General features: G+C 43.3%; 1 protein-coding gene across 1 annotated transcript; it reads left to right on the forward strand.

Annotated features, from left to right (window-relative positions):
• Positions 1-5,462: 5,462 nt before the first annotated feature.
• On the forward strand, positions 5,463-21,101 carry xkr4 (XK related 4). Its single transcript, XM_054596836.1, has 4 exons — positions 5,463-6,163; positions 16,279-16,478; positions 18,601-18,955; positions 20,434-21,101. The coding sequence occupies exons 1-4, from the start codon at positions 5,463-5,465 to the stop codon at positions 21,032-21,034; spliced, it is 1,857 nt and encodes a 618-aa protein (XP_054452811.1). The 3' UTR covers positions 21,035-21,101.
• The last annotated feature ends 428 nt before the right edge of the window (positions 21,102-21,529 follow it).

Here is a 21,529-nt window from a genome sequence, read left to right on the forward strand (position 1 = left end):
AGAACACCTAATCTCTGCCTCCCAAGACGCCATCCTCAACAGCGTCGCCCCCAGAACACTCTCATCATACCTCACCGGATGGAATAGCTTTAAAGCCTTCCACGCTTCCCTCGGCCTTCCATTCCCCTCACTCGACGTCCTGACCCTCACGAACTTCATCACGTTCGCCCATTCACTCCTCAAGATCAAGCCTTCCACTATACGGGTCTACATAAGCGGAATCAACTTCTTCGCCAAACTTTCCTCAGGCACTCCTTGTCCAGCTGCGTCCCACTCACACATCACCATGTTACTCAAAGGTCTCCGTAAAGCCGAACCACACCCCACGCCTAAACGTCTGCCCCTCACCTCGGACCTCCTTACTCGCTGCATCCAAACACTCCGTTCAGGCTACCTATCCCCCTTCATGGACAAAGCATTGGAGTCCATGTTCTTGCTGGCCTTCTTCGGCTTCCTGCGCTGCTCGGAATTCACCGCTCAGAACTCTGACCACCATCCATCGCAACACGCCACCATGTCCGACATCTCCATCCACCATCCGGACACCATCATCTACCACCTCAAACGCAGCAAGACCAACCAGTCTGGTCCGCCCCAGCCCATCTACATCTTTCGACTAAACTCATACCTAAGTCCATTCGAACCCATATGCGACTACATAAGCGCAAGATTAGCCAGCGGAACTTCTCCACAGGACCCGCTTTTCATCACAGAGACAGGCAAAGGGGCCACAAGAACCTGGTTTCACCACCACTTCCGCCAAATCCTCCATAAATCCGGTATACACCCGGAACATTACTCAGGCCACTCATTCCGCATCGGGGCCGCCTCCACCGCCTCAAGCCAAGGAATCCCTGACCACATCATCAAGACCCTCGGCCGCTGGTCGTCCCCTGCGTACCTCACCTACATCCATTCCAACCTAAACGACATCAGAAACGCACACCAGCACCTGTCCTCCTGAAGCTGTCTTTTGGGGACTCTGCGCCACCTGGCCTTCCGGAGAGACAGCCCCCACCCAAGAGTCTCCAATCCCCCTGTTCCTGCCAGCCACCGGGCACCATCGCTCTCCTCCCACCATCAGTCATCAACCTTCTTTACCCTCCCTGCTTCTCTACCCTACACCCCTCCTTCCCTCACCCTCCATCCCTTACCCTCATCCCTTCCTCCCTCGACCCCTACCCCCTCATCCCTCGACCCCTACCCCCTCATCCCTCGACCCCTACCCCTTCATCCCTCGACCCTTATCCCTTCATCCCCTCATCCCTCCAACCCCTTCCCTAACTCATCCCTCTGACTCACATTCGTAATAAATCAGTCATAACCTATCTCGTGATAAGCGTGGTCTTTGTTAGTGAAATGAAGTTTTAAATAACGTAGTTCGGGAACAATGACCACGCCCTGAACACCTAATTGGCTCTGCACAAAGTATTTAAGCATGACGAATCCATCCACTTCCTCCCTGACTCTGTTTTCTCATCCCTCCCCCCAACCCCTTTTTTATTTTTTACCATTCATCTTTCTCCCTCTTCTCTCCTTCCTTCTCGCTCTTTCACAGGATTACAGGAACAACGGGGGACTCTGCGCCACCTGGCCTTCCAGAGAGACAGCCCCCACCCAAGAGTCTCCAATCCCCCTGTTCCTGCCAGCCACCGGGCACCATCGCTCTCCTCCCACCATCAGTCATCAACCTTCTTTACCCTCCCTGCTTCTCTACCCTACACCCCTCCTTCCCTCACCCTCCATCCCTTACCCTCATCCCTTCCTCCCTCGACCCCTACCCCCTCATCCCTCGACCCCTACCCCCTCATCCCTCGACCCCTACCCCTTCATCCCTCGACCCTTATCCCTTCATCCCCTCATCCCTCCAACCCCTTCCCTAACTCATCCCTCTGACTCACATTCGTAATAAATCTCGTGATAAGCGTGGTCTTTGTTAGTGAACTCTATAAATGGGTATGAATGTTAGTTAGAGTACTGATGGGCAGGTGTCACCTTGCATGGTAGTTCCTGTCATCAGTGTATGAATGGGTGAATGATGACATGTAGTGTTTAAGCGCTTTGAGTGGTCGGAAAACTTAAAGAGCGCTATAAAAAATTGACCATTTACCATTCTCCCTTATGACACATCGCTTCAGCTGTGCAGTCAAACATGCTGTCAGTGTGCAAATGAAGCACTGTTAGCCTTTTCAACTGAGCCGCTATGATACATTCATCACAGTTTAATCCTGTGTTGATTTGTGTCTATTGTAGCTGTGTGTAAGGGGTTCAACATGAATGACTTGGGGATATAACCAGTGAACCTTTTACCCGTAAACTGATAATAAGTATTTTGTATTGGTATTTTTTAACTGAGAATAGCGCTGATCCACTTCAGTGTGTTGAGTGTTACAGAGTTGTTGCTAACTTTTAAGGCTAACCCCCTTCACTTTAGTGGGAGGTGGCTAGCAAGCTAGACACTGGAACTTAGCTTGGGACTTGGGAAGTTGTAGCATGTATGAACCTACAAATAAACTGTAACATTGCACACACTTCACTGCTATATTTACAGCTTTTACCTTACTGCTAACTTCATAGTCACACACAGGCTATACGGGTTCCAATACCCATACAACCAAGCTATTTATTATGGCAGAAAAAGAGTTAGTGTGACATACTGCTTGCAAACTGCAAAATGTTATGCTTTTCTAGCTATTCTGACCCACGATCCTTTAAATATGAGCAAGAGGGTCAAAGTCCAAGTTGCCATGTTATGAGTAGTATCTCCCAATTGAATGCATACTGCATGCAACAGCTGCTCTCATTCTCTAAAACGGACACTCACTAATGCAATACGTTGGAGGAAACCCTTACAGAGTACACCAGGTAGAAACAGCTGTCAACGTTGCAGCTAAACTGATCAATGGAGACTGGCTAGGAAAGTGACCACGGATGGCTAACTCTCCTAGACGGAGGAACTGGGGACAAAGCTTCCTATTATGCACATCCACTGCAACATGCCACATCATTGTCCACTCTGCAAATCTCCAGGTTGTTTGCATGCTGCAGTCACACATACACAGAAGGACAGACCATGTACTCAGCAGAGTAACAGTAATACCACACACTATGAACTAACAAGTGAGACTGTGATTGCCCACATCAGAATCACATTTTACACATGCGTTAATATTCAAACAACGTGGACAATTATACCAAATCTAAGTGGAAAATTACTTCTGAATAAATGTACCGCCCCATGACACATGTTACTGGGATAAACAGTAAACAGAAAAAATATTTCATCAAGACTTCTACAGTATACATGGTGTGAATGTGTGGATATTGGCCTGGGCTGATGTTAGATTCCATGCCTGAATTATTCTCCCTGTCCGGTTTTGTCGGTAGTCATTCTAGCATGCATAGGCAACAGGATATGCTATCAGATAAAGGCACATTCTGACAGCCTAAAAGATTAACTATTGTTTGTCCAAAACATATTTACTCAGTCCATTTATTATAAATATTACAGTCGTATTACTGTATAGTACCAAATTTCATGAACATCCATTTAATCGTTTTTGAAATATTTCACTCACCACCAAAACTGGCAACCTCATTGAGACAGGTGAGTGGATCACAGGCTTCATCATCTGGGGACAATGAATTTCCATTCAAAATATTATAGCCATATTTCTGATAGAGATATTTTGTGGCAGACCGGCAGACAGACAAGATGACTGGCAGGCAAATGAAAGAACGGATGGACATTGCCATCCCCAGTGCTCAGCCATGGTTAAGGTTGGGTGGGAAAGGAGGTTTAACAGATTTTGTTGCCTGAACCCACCGTTATTGTAAGACCAACCATATTTTTATTTGACCTAACTAAGGGGTTTGTTACGTAACGTTGTACCAAAAAAGGAGTTGTTCCGAGCTACAAATATAAAAGGATTGTTAATGTTGTTACAGCTGTGTCCCTTTACATGAAACCAATAGAATTAATTTTGTTGTCCTGTTGTTCCTGTGCTTGTGCTGCTTCACATGTGCGATGATCCTCTGAAAAGTATTTCAAAGCATTTATCCAACTATAACTTCAAAGTATGGATAAGCTTTGGGTATTGCAGTATTGATTTATTATTGATAGTTTACTTGATTGATGATGATGAACAAAGTCTTGTGGCTGACAGAGGCTCAGTTTAGACAAAAAGTTTGATGTTGATGAGAGACGCGAGGCAAATACCAAGAGACTCACAATGACGACAAGGACACACAAAGCAACTATAAAGACACTCAAATAAAGAGACAGATCTACTACAAAGAGACTCAACATTACTACAAAGAGACACAAAGCAACCACACAGACACAAAATGATTACAAAGCGAGGCTGAACAACTGTAAAGTCTGTGACTTGCTCCTCAGTAGGAGAGGTGGTTGGGCCTTTTGCATATCTGTGCCCAGAGGGCCATTTTCTCATTATCCACCTATGCCCACATCGGCAAACCTAGTGTACTTTAGGTCAGGGCCTGTTTTCTAAAGTATATAATGCTATTCTCGACAAAAGTAGCCTTTTCTTCCAACTCGTCAACACAGTTTGGGGAAGGTTTAGAGCGTGAGAAGGCCTGCTGCTGGGCAAATGATGTGTTGCACTGTATAAAATGACGTGGTGATTGATGTTAATGTGTTCGGGAACTGCTTAAGCACTTGACAGTAGGAGTATGAAGTTCAAGTCCCTGCAGGGGCTGCTGAGTAACAGTGAGTAACTGTCCATGGTGCTGGAAAGCAGTCTCTGCTCTGCAGGATGTGAGGCTGCTTAACCTCAAGGTTTCTCAAGATTGATTTTCCCGCAATAGGAGATTCTGACCAGAGTATAGTCTTTACTTTGTGCTGTAACGGAGCTCAAATGGTATGCAAACAGCCACGAGACAGAGAGACTGGCGTTGAAAGGGAGAGAGTCGTCGAGGGAGAGAGAGGAGGATGATGTCATAGTTTTAGTCTGTGCTATAGAAGAAGCAGATGGATGCAGACTTCCTCCTTTTCCTCCACTCCTTTCTCCGTCTCCATCTCCGTCCTCAACATCTGCCTCAGCATCAGGACTCATCGAGGACAAAGAGGGACAAACCGCAGACACAGGATATGTTCGGGTAGGCCGTCTGCAGGCGGAGGAGACAAAGCGGAACCCCCTTTCCTGTCGGCTGGATGTGAGCGGATCACACACCGGAGGTGAAGTCCATAAAGACGGGATATGGACCGACATATCGGAGCGAGCTCTGGGTCGGTCCTCTTTTTTGTCTCCATTCTGTACTATGAGCAGGCGGCAGCGTGAAGGAGCTAGTGCAGCCCAGAAAGGAGGAGGAGGAGGAGGAGGAGGAGGAGAGGCACACACAGAAGGGTGTCGACGGAGAGAGGCAGGGGGAAGCCTAGCGGAGAAGAGGAGGGGAGGAACGCCGGGAAAATAAGAGAGTAATATTACAAGCTTCCAATAATGGCGGCTAAGTCGGACGGGGTCCTGAAGATGAAGAAGAGCGACGTGGCCTTCACCCCGCTGCAGAACTCGGAGCACTCCGGCTCGGTGCAGGGTCTCCACCCGGGCGCCCAGCCCGACTCCGCGGGCACCGGGGACGGGGACTTCGCCAACGGTGAGTCGCGGTGCTGCGGCGGCGGCGGCGGCGGCTCGAACTCGACGTGCCTTCGCCCAGGCAGGGAGCAGCAGAAATACACGGTGTGGGACTGCCTGTGGATCGTAGCGGCGGTGGCCGTGTATCTGGCCGACGTGGGCACCGACGTGTGGCTGTCGGTCGACTACTACCTCCGCCGCGACTACTGGTGGTTCGGCCTGACGCTCTTTTTCGTGGTGCTGGGCTCCTTCTCGGTCCAGCTCTTCAGCTTCAGATGGTTCGTCCACGACTTCAGCACCGAGGACGGCGTCGAGTCCGCGGCCGACTGCGCCCACATGGACGGGAACAAGCTGCTGAGCGGCTCGGCCTCGCACGGCGACGTTACCGCTCAGCACCACCCGGCCACGCCGCAGAGGCAGGCGTCGACCGCCAGCAGGAACACCACGACCAACAGCACCGCGAGCACCGCGCTGGGCGGCAGGGGCGGGAAGCGGTCGGCCTACTACTCCTTCTGCGTCTGGTTCGGCCAGTCCGTAATCCACATCCTCCAGATGGGCCAGATATGGAGGTAGGACGGGGGCCTTGGGATGGGTGGTGTGTGTGTGTGTGTGTGTGTGTGTGTGTGTGTGTGTGTGTGTGTGTGGAGATTAGCTGTTTATGTGTGTGCGGTTTAAATGTATGAATGAGCAGAGGGCTGCTCTGACAGTAGTTGGCACTCTTGGCCTCTGAATGATGCCAACTCTTACAGCGTGGCTACCAGCTGCCATTTTTGACATGCTCCCATCTGCAGGGCCGACACTCATGATACTGTGGGAGGCTATTAGGTCACTTATCCTCTATATCCATTTACTGATGGGTCAGGAAAGATCACACATCTTAGAAACACAGGGAGCCTGGCCTCGGCCTGTCAGCCACACCTGGTGTCAAGCAGTGAATGCTGCAGATGCAGATGTGGATACTTCTCTCCTTTGGTGCCAATGGAAATAACTTCCTAAACAGCCTCTGGGTTCAGACATGAATTTGAATGACCCCTTAACTCAAGATGCACATGGTTGCATTTTACAACAGCTAAGCCCACAGTCATTCATTAAATATATGCAGCCAACTATCACTGACGTATCCTGGGGTGCACATGCTGCACAGTAACCCGTGGTGGAAGAAAAAACATTGGTAGCATGTACTATTATTCCAATGTGTATAATATATGAAACACTTACTTATAATGCATTATAATCTGCTTATCGCTTATTTGTTGCAAATAACACACACACACACACACACACACACACACACACACACACACACACACACACACACACACACACACATCACACACACATCCAACAGAATCAGATCACATGATCTCAGGGTCCTCAGCTATGGCCCTGGCTGCAGCTGAAGTGTTAGTGTCTGCTTGACCTGTCCTGGACTGCACATATACAGTATTCTGCCTTGTGACATTTCTGGTGCACTGTGTAATACTGTATATAGTACCATGAGGGTTCTCTGCCCTTTCTTTCACCTGGTTCATACTGGAATAAGACTGCAGCAGGCCTGCTTCTCACATGTTTAATGTCTATGAACCTTTATTTTAATATGACAGTTTATTACAGAACTCATTTTTTGTTTTTTGTTCATAAATCTAAACCTGATGTGTCCATCAGTGGTGATATGTGATGGGAATCTCCAAGCGTCAGACAGAAATGTGAGATGTGAACATACCAGTGAACTTGTCTCAGTAGAGTGATTCTGTTGATGTTTTGTAGAAACCTAATCTGGGGACCTACAGTACTTTTAATTACTGTTGAAGATGTTAACTTGGTCTCTGGGAAATGGTAATGGTCATTTTTTAAAACAATTTTCTAACGGCTTTACCACAAAATTATTCTTTAAAATGATTGACAGATGAATCAATGTTGCAAATAATTGTTGGTTGCAAGTATAGAACTTAAAGTGAATCACAGTTTGAGTCAAAGATCTCTCTCTCAGTGATGTTGCCATAGAAATTGACTGGTGAAATGGTCTCCCTGAAGAGGAAAGGCTGTGTATGTGTTGGGATTTTTGGGGATACTGAAAAGATAAAGTCCATTTAATGTGTGATTGCTGATGATTTAAGGACAATACCTTATGGTAAAATGTCTGTCTTTGCTGATTAGTTCTAGATGCATGGTTATAAAACACGTTTGTGTGACAGATCAGAGATTGGAAGAGGAGACAAAGTTTACAATGTGCTATTTTATTGAAGATTTTATGTTAAATTGTGTCTTAGCCCTAATTTCCGTTGACTTTGTATGAAATCGCACTTCCTCGAAAATTCCCTTGCACACACATTTAGAGACGGATATCTAAAAATCTGGAAAAAGAAGACCAAAATGCCAGATTCAGTATGAGTAAATTTTTGTTAAGAAAATGTAAATGAGACGCCTAAAGTCTACTGGATGTGGCAGCGTCACGTTCTTTTTGTGTTTTATAGCGTTTTTACAAACACTTTTGCGGCATCCTTATTGTTAATGTGGTAACAGCTGAATTAATTTCAATTAGGCCGTATACTGTTGTATCTTTATTTTGTGTAATTCCTGGATATTATGCGTAGCTAAGGGAAATCTCTAGCTGATTTATAGACTTCAGAGGCAACCCTGTCTCCGGCAAAATTAAGTTTGCATACAACAATTATTTTAGGAGGGAAACATACCTATTCATCCGGACTGCCTTCTTGCATATTTACACAGACCAGGATTAATAGAAAAAAATAGAAACGTGATCCATTTCCTCCAAACTTAATTGACGTAATCAAGTTTGGTTGTATCCAAACAAATATTTTGTATATACCGATATCAGATATCGGACTGATTGATATTCAGGACAATGGGGCCTATCTATTCCAATCACTTCTATGTTTATAAACTTTATACATTAAATATTGGAATTTAACTCCTGTTTTTAGTGTTATCAGTTAGTTGCTGCGTTAAAAAGTTTACATTTTAATTTAAATTGTTTATTAATTTAATAATAAATAACAATTTAGTACATTTTTATCTTACATTAGTTACATTTTGATTTACAAAGTTAGTAAAGCAATGTCTTAGTCAAGCCTGATGTTGCCTTACACATAAAAAATGATCTGGTCACCTCCACACAGAGAGACATAAGGCTTATTAATGAATTGGTATCTGATCGGTACTCAGTATCGACCGATACCTAAAGCCCAGGTATCGGTATCAGGACTGAAAAAGATGGATAGGTCCATCCCTAAGTTCTAGGAGACCAGGCTGCCTGAGGGGAAATTACAGAAACAAGACATGGATTGGTTATATGTACAAAAAGACAAATTCAGTAGCAAATAAAATCAGTAAATCACCATTAAAAGATTGAGGTTAAATTAGTTTACATCCTGAATAATGGCTGCCATTTGGGATTTTTAGATGACACATCTCTTGATATGTTTTCATGTGAGCAGATGGAATCTGGTGCTTGTATATTTACATTTGAACAATTCTAGCTATTTACCTAACTGTACTGAGAGCAAATGTATCAGTGAGGAGCAAACTGTGTCTCATTATTTCACCGTTTGTTTGGTGCAGCTTACTTTTAATTTCATTACACAGTAATATAATTTTTTTCACCAAGCTTTTAGTCTGCAGAACATCAGAAACAGATTCTCCTCTACAGGCCCCAGTGCTGTTTTTACATTTCTTATTGAGTCTAAACAACAATCCTAAAGTTAACGACACAGTTATTTATTATTATTATACTATTTATTATTGATGTGACATTCTAGTTTAAAAAAACGTATTAAATACCTTTGAATTCATATTTCAAAAAAGGTAAAGCATGGTTGGAAATTTTATATTTAGAAATGCAATTTGTTTATTTATTTACAATGTACTCATAAGGAAATAGATAACACTTTAATTAATTTCATCTTAATGGCATCATCATTGCCATCATTTCACAAAAAGATGTTTTAGCAGCTCCAAGAGGTGGCGGCGATTTGAAGATATTGCCCTTTATGGTTGTGAATTATGACTTAAGGTTAAAATGGATCAAAGAGTATTTGTAAGCTTCAGAATCCTTTTGGTATTTCATACCACAGAGGATTACAGTTTATATCATAATAGTTCCAATTATCAAAAGTAAGTGTCAGTATTTCAAATGATGTCAGTATGTTAAGATAAACAGTAATGGACTATTGATCAGTCTCACCAGCATGTGCCAATAACTACATTACAGTCTACATATTGATCTTGGGGGCTCATCATACTTTTCATTAGTTGACGTGAAGCATCTATTAATGAGCTATTAATGGACATACAGCTCTTTATTCTGGATCCACTCAGTCGGTCCCCAGTGGGTTCTCCTCACAGAGAGTCATTCTACCGACTCTATACACTATTTGATTCTATAATCACAAGTTAAATATGGTATTATTAGATATTCTTTAAATGTTGTTCAGTGAATATTCTAATCATAGAAATATCCATGTGGCTTGAAATATTCCCATTCCTCTGCTTTTAAGTTAACTATTATCTTGTCGGGTCTCACATGTCTCAGTTGATGAAACCAATGAAGTAAATTCAGACAGATCTACAGCCATGTACCTGCAATGAAAAAGGTAACAGTGTAAATTCATATACATTTTGTTGGGACACCAATGTGCAGATACAGTAGTTCCTCATTTCTCTCTTAACCTGCATGAATTCATGTGTTTAAGTCACATGACTAGATGTAATGTGAAAATGTCGCTTGGAGGGATAATATCAGAAATTCCAGCAGACTCTTCAACTCTACAGAGCTGTTAGCCTTCAATAGCTGATTGTTTGGTTTTACAGCTTGCATGTTTGTTATCAACCCCACCCCAGGTAGGAAGCCATTTTTGGTATCAGAAACATTCTGGTTTCCACTTGTAGTCCAAGCAATATTGACCAATCACGTTGGAGCAGGCTTTGTTTGAATTCAGGTAAAACAGTCCATGTGGAGAGGGAAAGAGGCGAAATGCACTGGCCAAAAACGTATACTGGGAACCCACCAGTTTGGTTTTCCAGTAGCAAAAGTTGTGGATCGTACCTGTTTTTTTGTTTTGGTTGAGTTTACAAGTGAGCTGAGGGTGGAGTATTACATTACATTACAGTCATTTAGCAGACGCTTTTATCCAAAGCGACTTACAATCAGTAGTATATTACATATCATTCACCCATTCACACACTGATGACAGGCTACCATGCAAGGTGCCACCATCAGATTCTAACTAACATTCATGCAACATCCAGTCCACACCGATGGCAAGCCTTCGGGAGCAACTTGGGGTTAAGTGTCTTGCCCAGGGTATCGAACCACCGACCCTCTGATTGGAGAACTGCCTTGCTCTCCACTACGCCACAGCCACCCCTAGTATAATCGCTATAGACCACTGATTGGTCAGAGATGATCATCACTTGCAGGACATGGGACATCCTGCACAGAAGCAGCATTTTCAAACAAGCAACCGCCAGAAGAAGCTGCAATTGTTTTTTTAAGTGGAAATGAGGCATTATAGAGCAGCTTGGGAACGCAGTGGAGCATTTAGCAGTTAATGAGCAGGATATTTGTCTCAGGAGGTGGTGGAGACCAAACCGGAGTTAGGAAGGGAGTGACGTAACACGTTCACCAAAATAACTATATGGTGTGATAACATGCCAAAGTTATGTTTTCAGCCTGTTGCAAAGTTCCATAAGTTGTGTTGAATAAATGGCAGATTTGTGGGTTCACAGTGGTGGTAAGAAGTGACAGAGGGCTGTAAGACTGTCAAGTCCTTGACATTTCCGAGACTGATCTCTGGTCAGATGAATTTGAAAGTCCAAAAGTATTTAAATACCCATTCAAGACCTAGACTGATAAACTAAGTCCTCATCCACAATTAAAAGGTAGTAACTTTTTATTGTTACTTATGATTTGGTGGTTTATGTCTCTTTTAAATGTTAAAACCTAAATACTGTTTATGTTGAGCCAATATCCATAAAACAATGGAGGCTCGGTGGTCCCATCCAAGACGGCAAACTTTATTACTCCTTTCAACCTCGGCAAAGGCAACGCAGACCAGATCCGCTCCTTATGTTCTTACCTTTAACAATAAAATCCTTGGATGAATAGGAATGAGTCCTAAAACCCAGAAATGAGTCAGCATCCCCTTATTCATGGTATGAAAGCTCAGAAAAAATAATCGGCTTTTCTCTGAAAAAAAGTGACGCTATTTTGCTGTCTAATACTCGTGTGAAAGTATTCATGAAGAAAACAAAAGTTCCCAAAAATATGTTGAATAAACACGCTGACCTTAACTCTGATGTTAGGGTTAGGGTTGGGCATTTGGTTGTGATGGTTAAGGGACTAGGGAATGCATTATGTCAACAAATGTGTGTGTGTGTGTCTAAGGCCTATCTGCCTCTTGAATTATTCACAGTCTACTTCCAAAGCAGGAGAGGAATAGTGAGACAGTGAGGGGGAGGAGCAGACTGTAATGTAATGACTCTCTCTCTCAGAAGCAGGTAGATTTCAAAGATATTTAGATGACTTTCTCACACTGCTAATAAAATAGGAAATGCTTTACAACCTATCCAAACAACGCCTGTAATGCAGCTATGTAGTTTTCGTGGATAGCTAGCTACACATCACAGTGCACTCTAGTCCAGTGACCTCTCCACTCAAATACATTACACATTACACACTGTGGAAGTGTTGTACCCAGCCTACGGTTCCCCCTCAAGTCAACACTATTAGCTCTGTCAGCGCTGTTGTCGTTGTTTGCACCGTTAGCGCTTCCAGCCCCGTTAGCTTCTAGCCACCGTCACGATGTTGAACACTGGAGCCAATAGATGTGCACTGAATTTCAAATTGATGATTGATCTAGTAGATGAGTGAAAGCTGTGTTGTAAAAACGGAAAAGAACAGAGAACAAAAGGCACAACACAGAGGTGAGTGGGGAGAGGGATCTGAAAGGGACTGACTCTGACCTTTATGTGTGGGGAACAACAGGCCCAGGTGAGCTCCATGCCGCTGTTTAAACGGCTACAGGTCAGCAGAAAAGACAGAGCAAGTCAGATGATCTAGTTAGTTTGAAGCATAGCGAGGCCTTAATGCACTGCATTGGCTGCACTTTTTTATCTGAGAGTAGACAGCAGCCCAAACCTTTTAGCCACCGTGGTACCCCGAGCCATTTAAAAAAAGAATTATATCATCAGTAGGGACAGGGACGTACTGAGACTGAAATCAGCCCGGGCTTTAAGATGGAGAGGCCTTTTATGTGGGGGCCAGGAGTTTTTGTGGTATGAAGAGAATCTGCTGATGCTGAACACCTTCAAGACACTTTCATAATTAATTGTCAGCTTTATTGATCATTAACATACATACATATATACATGAAATTTCCTTTCTGCATTTAACCAATCCTTGAGGGGAGCAACTTGGGGTTAGGTGTCTCGCTCAAGGACACCTCGGCATGTGGAATGTAAAGGCCAGGGTTCGAACCACCAACCTTGTGGTAGCGGGCGAGTGCTCTACGCCATGAGGCACAGCCGCCCCAGATGTATAACTGACACCTGCCTCTGCAGTTTTTATGCCTCTACACTGAATCCAAACAAGCCCAGTTGAGCTGGAACACTAGTCACAGTTCTTCACATTCATGTTTCAACAAAAACGGTCCAGATTGGGAGGGGCCGCTCGTATCGCCCCTCAATATTGAAAGTATTACATTGGCCTAGTTTGGTTGGCCTGACATGGAATGTTGAAATGCTGTTCAGGAGTCTTTACGAACTTCCCACTGACCAGTCCACCCTTAAGAAGGGACCAGTGTTAGGAAAGTCAGGAAGTTCTGAGACATGGGCTAACACATTGGTGGTTTTGGTCTTTTCATTGGATTTAACACAAACAAACTGCATTCAAATACAACAGCAGGCCTGCAGGTTATACAAATAATAACGTGAGCTGCTTGGTACGACAGTGGCCACCTTTCTTTTTCTGATATTGTCTTTCAGATGGTTCATCAGTGGAGCACTGGTACCTCGAGCCTCTAGCAGCCAGTTTCATGCTCAGTGCAGACAAATGGTCCAGTGCCATAAATATCCTATCATGAAGAGCAGCATTGCCATGGTGATGCTGGCAGTACTGATGGCGGTGACGGTGGCCTTGCTTCAAGGCTGAATGAGCTGACTTTTCTTTTCAGTAGATGTGAGTGAAGCAGTCAGAACACCTTCAGTTACTGCGTGAATGTAGCCTGAGCGGCAGGTTAACAAGTCTGTAGCTGTGTTTGTAGACACACACACACAAACAGTGAGATATGTGTCATGTCCATCTGTCCATGTACAGGCTGCAGCCTTATTGCCCTCAGCCCAGATTTCATTTTCAAATTCTTTATTGATAGTGTAACTTCATTTCACGGCCTATTAGGCTGCTGCTAAATGAATGCCATGTGTCGGTGATATTTCAGAGATAGAGGGAGAGGGAGAATGGACACGAGTGAGGGAGACAGACGGAGAGAGACACATTAAAAATGTAGGCCACAGACAGACTGAAAAGTAATAATGAATTCACTTCATTAAATGAGCTCTTGCCTCGGGTGTGCAGAGGTACAGTTGGAGCTGAAGTATGAGCGAGGCTCAGGCAACGTACATGTTGCAATCCGGTCTTTTCTAATACAACTGCAATGTGACTATAGACTATGTCTCCACCACAAAGCTGATATTTTCCTTCCTCTGGAAAAGTACTTTGCCCACTTTGGGCGTTATAGAAAAAAACCAAATTCAAGCCATGCTCTATCGGCAAATCAAGATTTGAGAGACTTGTAAGCACTGATCGAGTTTGAGAAGTATCCTGATTTTGTGCTCACAGACGGTCAAATTCACAAATGGATGCCGTGGCTTTTGCGATGGTTAAACAAAGCACAAATAAGACAAAGAGAAACCATGTAAGTGTCAAAGCACGGCAAAGGGTCAAATGCAAGCAAATAGCTTCTTGTTGCTCCTGTGCATTTGCGCGTAGTTATATTTGGTAATATTCAGACATTTTGTGTAAAATCTTCCCCTTTCTGTGCCAACGAGCCTCAATGCACAAACAGTCCAATTCACAAAGCTCAGCGCCGATAGCCACACGCAGTAACACTGACATTATTAGCATCTTCAGAGAGTTGGTGGTAAATGAAGCACATTTATAAGAGGAGTCTCTTTTATTGTGGGATGCTGTGTCAGGATGCAGTGACGGTTGAGTCATGAAAAATAAATGAATAAAGCTCCCCTACATGACATGTTTGAAATTACATGAGAAAAAATGAAGCAAACAAAACCAAATACAAGTATGAAGCTGGAAATGAGCATAATGTCTCCGTTACACAAGGCGCCCTAGCTCATGATTGAGTTTGTCCAGCCGTGCATCACTTTCTCATCTACAGTGTCATCTATTGAAATGTCTGTTCTTACTGCACTGTTCTCAGTTTTGTCTAGCTTGATAAATATTCCATCCATTTCCTGCTTTGATTACATTATGTTGTTTTCAATTACTTTATCTTTGTATCAATCTCCTTGTATCCCGTTCTCATCTCTTCAAACCTATCCTGGGAGAATTTGAGGCTTGACTTCAGCTCCTGTACACCCAGTACTTAGTTAGATCCATCCACTGTCGACTGTCTCACCCTCACAAGGGGATGCTTTAGCGTGTTTAGGAGGCATGGTCTGTCTTACCAGGATGTACCAGTTGATAGATGTTGATATTCAGGTGGAACCTGTGTAATCACAAATAGGGTTATCTTATGGCCAAAGAACCCTAACCGGTGCTAACTAGAACTAGTACTCAGTATGCTGAGGTGATTTTTTAAGTGCTAACCTTTTGTGTAGCCTAGAAATCCCCCACTATAGAAAAGGATTTTGGTTTGGTGGAGTCCACAACCTGACCTGGCATGATGTAGTGGCAGGAAGGAATTTCCTTTTTTTTTAACTAACTATTGAGCACTGCAGTAAAATTAAGGAACGTCACCATCAAATGGGTAATGCTGCTGAATGGGAACACTAGAAAGTGATGCACATGACTGTGATATGCTTGTTGCTGGGGTTAGGGTTAACAGCAGATATCTGCAATAATATCTGAATCATACAATTACAATGTGAAAATAAACCGACTAATATGGAACTAGGTTACATTTAAGCTTATTTTACAACACTGCTAAAGGATAACCGACTTCAATAACTTCATAGGACAAAACCATAGCAACACCAGACATGACTCTGCCGTGTGCATCAGTTTTAAGTGTCCCCTGGAAACAGCTTCTTGCAGAGTGTTGTGTATTCGGTTGTGTTGTCTCTATTTGCAGTGTTTTTTGCTGTAGGTGTGTTGTCAAAGTGATGAGGATGTTTTCTAAATTGAAGCTCTCAGGGCCAGCACGCTATAGCAACGTCACAACCTGGACTTTATATTCAGCCTGATGTTATACATCTGTTACAACCTCCACTGTACCTCTGCTTCACCTGTGTTTTATATATCGATATAAGTAGAGGCAGACACTTTTGATAAACTGAGAGAACTCCTGATTATTCTTTACTCCGGTATTTCAAAGAGAAAAGAAATTGAGATAAGCTCAGTGTTTTTTTGCCTTTCTCCTTCTTCGTGCACTGTTACATGTGATGTTGATGCTGAAGCATGATATATCTTTTCCCCCATGTCCTCCAGGTATTTTCTCACCATCTACCTGGGTGTTCGGAGTCGTCAGAGTGCTGAGACAGAGCGCTGGCGTTACTACTGGAGGATGGTCTATGAGTTTGCAGATGTGAGCATGCTGCATCTCCTGGCCACCTTTCTGGAGAGCGCTCCGCAACTGGTGCTGCAGCTGTGCATCATTATACAGACACACAAGCTCCAGGCTGTGCAAGGTAACACACTCACTTACTCACTTACTCACTTACTCACAAGCAAACACTCACAAACCCTAATCTGTTGGGGTTATGTTATATACTTATAGGGGTCTATTTTTTTAACATGTGCCTGTGCAGCACAAGCTACACCCTTGGGATGTAGACTGCATCTCTTTTCACCTCACCTAAACCTAATTCTATCCTGAACCTTAAAACCAAGTCTTAACCTTTAAACAGTCCTCTAAAGTATCATAAAACCTTTTTACACATCAGTGGACTGCAGGACTCCCTAACTGTCCCGTATGATTACATTTTCTGTAAAAGTGTAAGCACTGGGGCAGCAGTGGTACAGTTCTTAGAGACTTGGTTGACCAACTCATCTCAGACCAAGTACGGAGTGTGGACTGTAGCTGGAGAGGTGAAAGATAATCTCTTGGCCACTGCGAGAGGCCTCAAGCAAGGCACCAAAACTCCAACTGCTCTGACATCTCTCCATACATTAATGCATGTGTATAGGTCCTGTGTGTGCATGTGTGTACAAATAGAGTGAAAAAATAGAATAGCCCCTCAAGGGATTAATAAAGTGTGCGTACTTCTGGCACAATCTCAAACTGATAACTACATCAACAATTTGCACACATGCATGCACATTCTTAAAATGTCACATTTTTACATTAATGTTAAACAAGTTTGACATTCCTTTTGCACTACTTTTTGCACCAGGTAGTTTGTACGTGTACTGCTGCTGTTGCATGCAAATTTCCCTGCAGGGATAAATAAATGATCTATTTAGCTATGTACTCCATCTCAAATGTCCCCACACTGCAACAATGTTCTCACTACAATAGTTTAAAACAAAAATTGGTTATCAAAATAAGGTGTCAATTTCGGATTTTTGTCAACAACCAAAAAGTCATGTTTTCTGTTTGTGAAAGTTAAGTAAAAGTTATATCCATTCATTTTAAATGGTTATGTCTTCTAAGCACCTTGAGGCTACACCTGTCATCTTTGTTGCGTAGCGGACAGATTTCGTCTCTTGGTGCTGTGTGCTGTGTGCTGCTATTGAGTGAGAAGCACACTTGAGTCGAGGATCTGTGAAAAAAGAAAAAACAGGCGTCACACATCAGGAGCCATTTATATCCCTCCATTCGGCTCTGAGTGCACGTACTTACTGAAGGTATATTGTGACTTATATAAAGCTTTTATCATACAGACCACATTGTGAGGGTGCAACATGAGCATATACAGTGTAAGAATATATATAAAATATAGTAATTATGAAATGTAATGAAAACGGTATAAATAAATACATTAATCATACCTTCATTGACAGAATTTAATTTCCTAGTTTTGTTACTTAACTTACGTACTTAACTAATGCCACATATGTACTTGTATGTAACAAACATTCTTGTTTTTACGTAAGAAGCGTTCTTATTTTAACCCAAACTTCCTAAACCTTAACAAGTAGGTGCAAGGGCTGGAACACTCATCACCTGTGCAAGAACACAAGAAGAAAAACTTTTAATTAGATTTAATAAAAAACATTGTATGAGGATATGTTGCATGTCAGTGACACCTCTCACCCCAGGCACCGACTGTTTTCCCTCCTCCGACTCCGGACCTGCAGGCTCAGGAACAGCTTCTTTTCCTCAGCTGTCACTTGCTGAACTTTGCACCCTTTTTGTTTATTCCACATTGTATTTATTGTATATTTTATCCTGTATATTATTATTCACATTACTCAGTTTTTTGCACTTTGGCTAAACTGCATTTTGTTCTCATAGAACCTGTACTGTGCAATGACAATAAAATTGAAACTAATCTAAAAAAAAAGGGGAAAAAAGCAATATTCTAAGCACTTTCCCCCTGCTTGCAGTGTTTGTGCTAATTAATTAATTATATATTCCTTTATTGATCCCCATGGGGGAAATTCGGGTGTTGCTAAGGTAGGGTAAACACATACTCGGCCTGCGTAATAGATGCACAGAGATCCGTACTCATCTTCTCACCTGACTGTGGGTCTGATGGCAAATAAGCATATTTTCCAAAAATATGTGAGTCACTGTACTCAGTACTGTTCCCATGATGTGGCACTGGAATCAAACCCGTGGTGTCTCTGTGTGCCTGAATGTTGCAGGTATGACCGCGGCGGCCTCCCTTGTCTCTCTAGCCTGGGCCCTGGCCTCCTACCAGAAGGCCTTGAGAGAGTCTCGCGATGACAAGAAGCCCATCAGCTACCTGGCTGTCATCATCCAATTCTGTTGGCACTTCTTCACTATCGCTGCCAGGGTCATCACCTTCGCCCTGTTTGCCTCTGTGTTCCAACTCTACTTTGGCATCTTCATTGTGCTGCACTGGTGCATCATGACCTTCTGGATTGTCCACTGTGAGACAGACTTCTGCATCAGCAAGTGGGAGGAGATTGTGTTTGACATGGTGGTGGGCATAATCTACATCTTCACCTGGTTCAACGTCAAGGAGGGACGGACAAGGTGACACGCTCAACTCCATTCAATGTCATGTAGACCTGAAGAAAAAAAATCTGTTTTTTAATTTTTATTAATTATTTTATATAATTGTGGGTCTCCATTATTCTTTAATTCTGTTTATTTTGAATACTAGTCGCATGAAGTTCAATCAGCTATCAACTTTATGGCTTCCAAAACAATCATATCCACAATGAGCTGGGAAGGAATTATGTGATTCAAATGATTTATAGTCTATAAGTAACCTTTTCGAGCTGCACCTTCTATATTCCAGTATACACTCAAACCAGGTATTAAATATCACCATATCAGTAACCTTTTTAAAAGTTGATACTGGGTAACCCAGGATGGATAAATTAAGTAATCCAGGGTTACTGAGGTGCTTGAACAAACAGGATGCAGTACAGAATAAACAGGTTGAAGCTCCATGTATGGATTTTTTTCTGGCTGCTTGGGGGCAGTCGAACAAGCTGTAAAAATAGTATTGACATCTTAAGTTGTTATTGTAAAGGTGTTGCCAAGCCTATTTACACGTCTAGCAGACACAGAGCTACATTAGTATGTGTTTGTGCCAATGAGTTATGAGAGGATGAAAATCTCCATAGAGCTGATATAATCTGGAAGGTCAGTTGAGTTTGTGAGTTCGTTATAACCGGATCACCAGACAATAAGCCGATGTAGAAATGCCTTAAACCTGCATTTTTTCCAATGGCCATCAGGGAACAACTCCTCTGGGTGAAAATAAAAGTCAGTTTGTATAGAAGTCTATGAGAAAATGACTCTACTTCTCTCTTGATTTATTCCCTCAGTAAACATTGTAAACATGAGTTTATGGTCTCAATCTCTAGTTTCAAGTCTTAATACAGCATGATGTTCATTTAGTAAATTATGGTCCATTTAGAGTCAAATAGAACATAAAGCAGGTTATGCTTCAGGGCGGGGCTACACAGTGATTGACAGGTAACTACCACAGCGTTGTCCGGTCTGGGAATTGTTCGTGTTTTCGTCTTACTTTAACCCCTCACAGTGAGTTTTCAGTTCATGAAAGTTAATTCGATTGGTTGCCAGAAAATGTCTTGTTCAGCTTCTGTTTGTTTGTAGCTTCACCCTTTCGTGTCACTTATGGTGTCAAAAAATGTCGAAGGCCAAAATGCCAAAAAAAACAATACATTTTTTACATTTTAACAGTTTATTTTCAACTTTAATTTGAAGTGGTGGATGTATTAGCTTGATGGAGGCTCCAATGCAACGGTCATTTGTAATCATCCTCTGGCAATGTAAATTGAGAGGGCAGGTGTAGAAGTATGTGTGTTGAAAGAATGGACTGACTCTTTAGTTTAACCATCCTCAAGCCCCTTGTCCAAATAGAATGTAAGCACTTCGAACTGCACACTTTACATATCCTGCTCATACTGGAGAGCTGCTTCACGCTTTGCTAACTGATTTGGTTTTTAAACATTTCTTGTCATCATGTCTTTGTGCAGGTGTCGGCTTTTCATCTATTACCTGGTGATTCTGGTGGAGAACGCTGTTCTCAGTGCGTTGTGGTATCTCTACCGGTTGCCTCACACCACCGACGCCTTTGCAGTGCCAGCACTCTGCGTCATCTTCAGCAGTTTCCTCACCGGTGTGGTTTTCATGCTCATGTACTATGCCTTTTTCCATCCCAACGGGCCACGCTTTGGGCGCTCGCCGAGTGGCCAGGGTCTGGACTTAGACCCCACTGCTCAGTTCTCCACATTACCATCTGAAGGTGCCACCAACTCACTACGTTCTAACCGAGGTGCCACCGCGACCCTGGAGCGTGACGTGGGGAAGTATTCGGAGCGGGACGGCTGCATGCCAGTTTTTCAGGTCCGACCCACAGTGCCATCCACGCCATCGTCTCGTGCTCCACGCCTCGATGAGACCGTCATAAAGATTGACCTTTGTAGGAACCGCTACCCAGCCTGGGAGCGCCATGTCCTGGACCGCAGTATACGTAAGGCAATCCTGGCCATAGACTCCTCGCTAACCCCTCCACGCCTGCAGTACAAAGATGACGCTCTGGTGCAGGAGAGACTGGAATATGAGACCACGTTATAGTTCCACCCTGCTCTCAGAACCCATAGAGGGGTGCAGCCATCAGATAATTGTCCTGCTATCACATAAACAGCAACAGGGACTGTGGCAATAAATAATTTGTTACTACCAACAATTACACTTTTCATCCCTCATTACTGTTTTTCTGTTTCTATTCCTCTGCACCAGTGCTCACCCAGGAACATTCAGCCCTGTTGGCAGTGATAGGAGGAGCAATTTGGCACAAGTGCAGTTGATGTCACCAGATGTGTTCGCGTTCTTTGCAGGGTTGTTGCTGTTATTTTTACTTCCACTTATCAGGGAAATCCCTTCTGGAATGAACTAAATGCAAATGCTTCGACACTCTGCTCAGACGGTACAAGACGCTGATGCTCTGTTTGGTTAAGGCTGGAAAAGTTAAAGATATATGTCCACCCGGACAAGTTTGAATTCATCGGATATTCAACCTTAATCTAAGTGACACCTGAATTACACAGATATTCCTCTAAAGTGAGGAAA

This window comes from Anoplopoma fimbria, chromosome 3, assembly GCF_027596085.1.
Source record: "Anoplopoma fimbria isolate UVic2021 breed Golden Eagle Sablefish chromosome 3, Afim_UVic_2022, whole genome shotgun sequence".
Taxonomy (NCBI): domain Eukaryota; kingdom Metazoa; phylum Chordata; class Actinopteri; order Perciformes; family Anoplopomatidae; genus Anoplopoma; species Anoplopoma fimbria.

Excerpts from the sequence above, each read along its gene's own strand:
- xkr4 (XM_054596836.1), top strand. The coding sequence starts at position 5,463 with ATGGCGGCTAAGTCGGACGGGGTCCTGAAGATGAAGAAGAGCGACGTG. Across the intron at positions 6,164-16,278 it reads CAGATGGGCCAGATATGGAG|GTATTTTCTCACCATCTACC; the intron begins GTAGGACGGGGG and ends CATGTCCTCCAG. Across the intron at positions 16,479-18,600 it reads CAAGCTCCAGGCTGTGCAAG|GTATGACCGCGGCGGCCTCC; the intron begins GTAACACACTCA and ends TGAATGTTGCAG.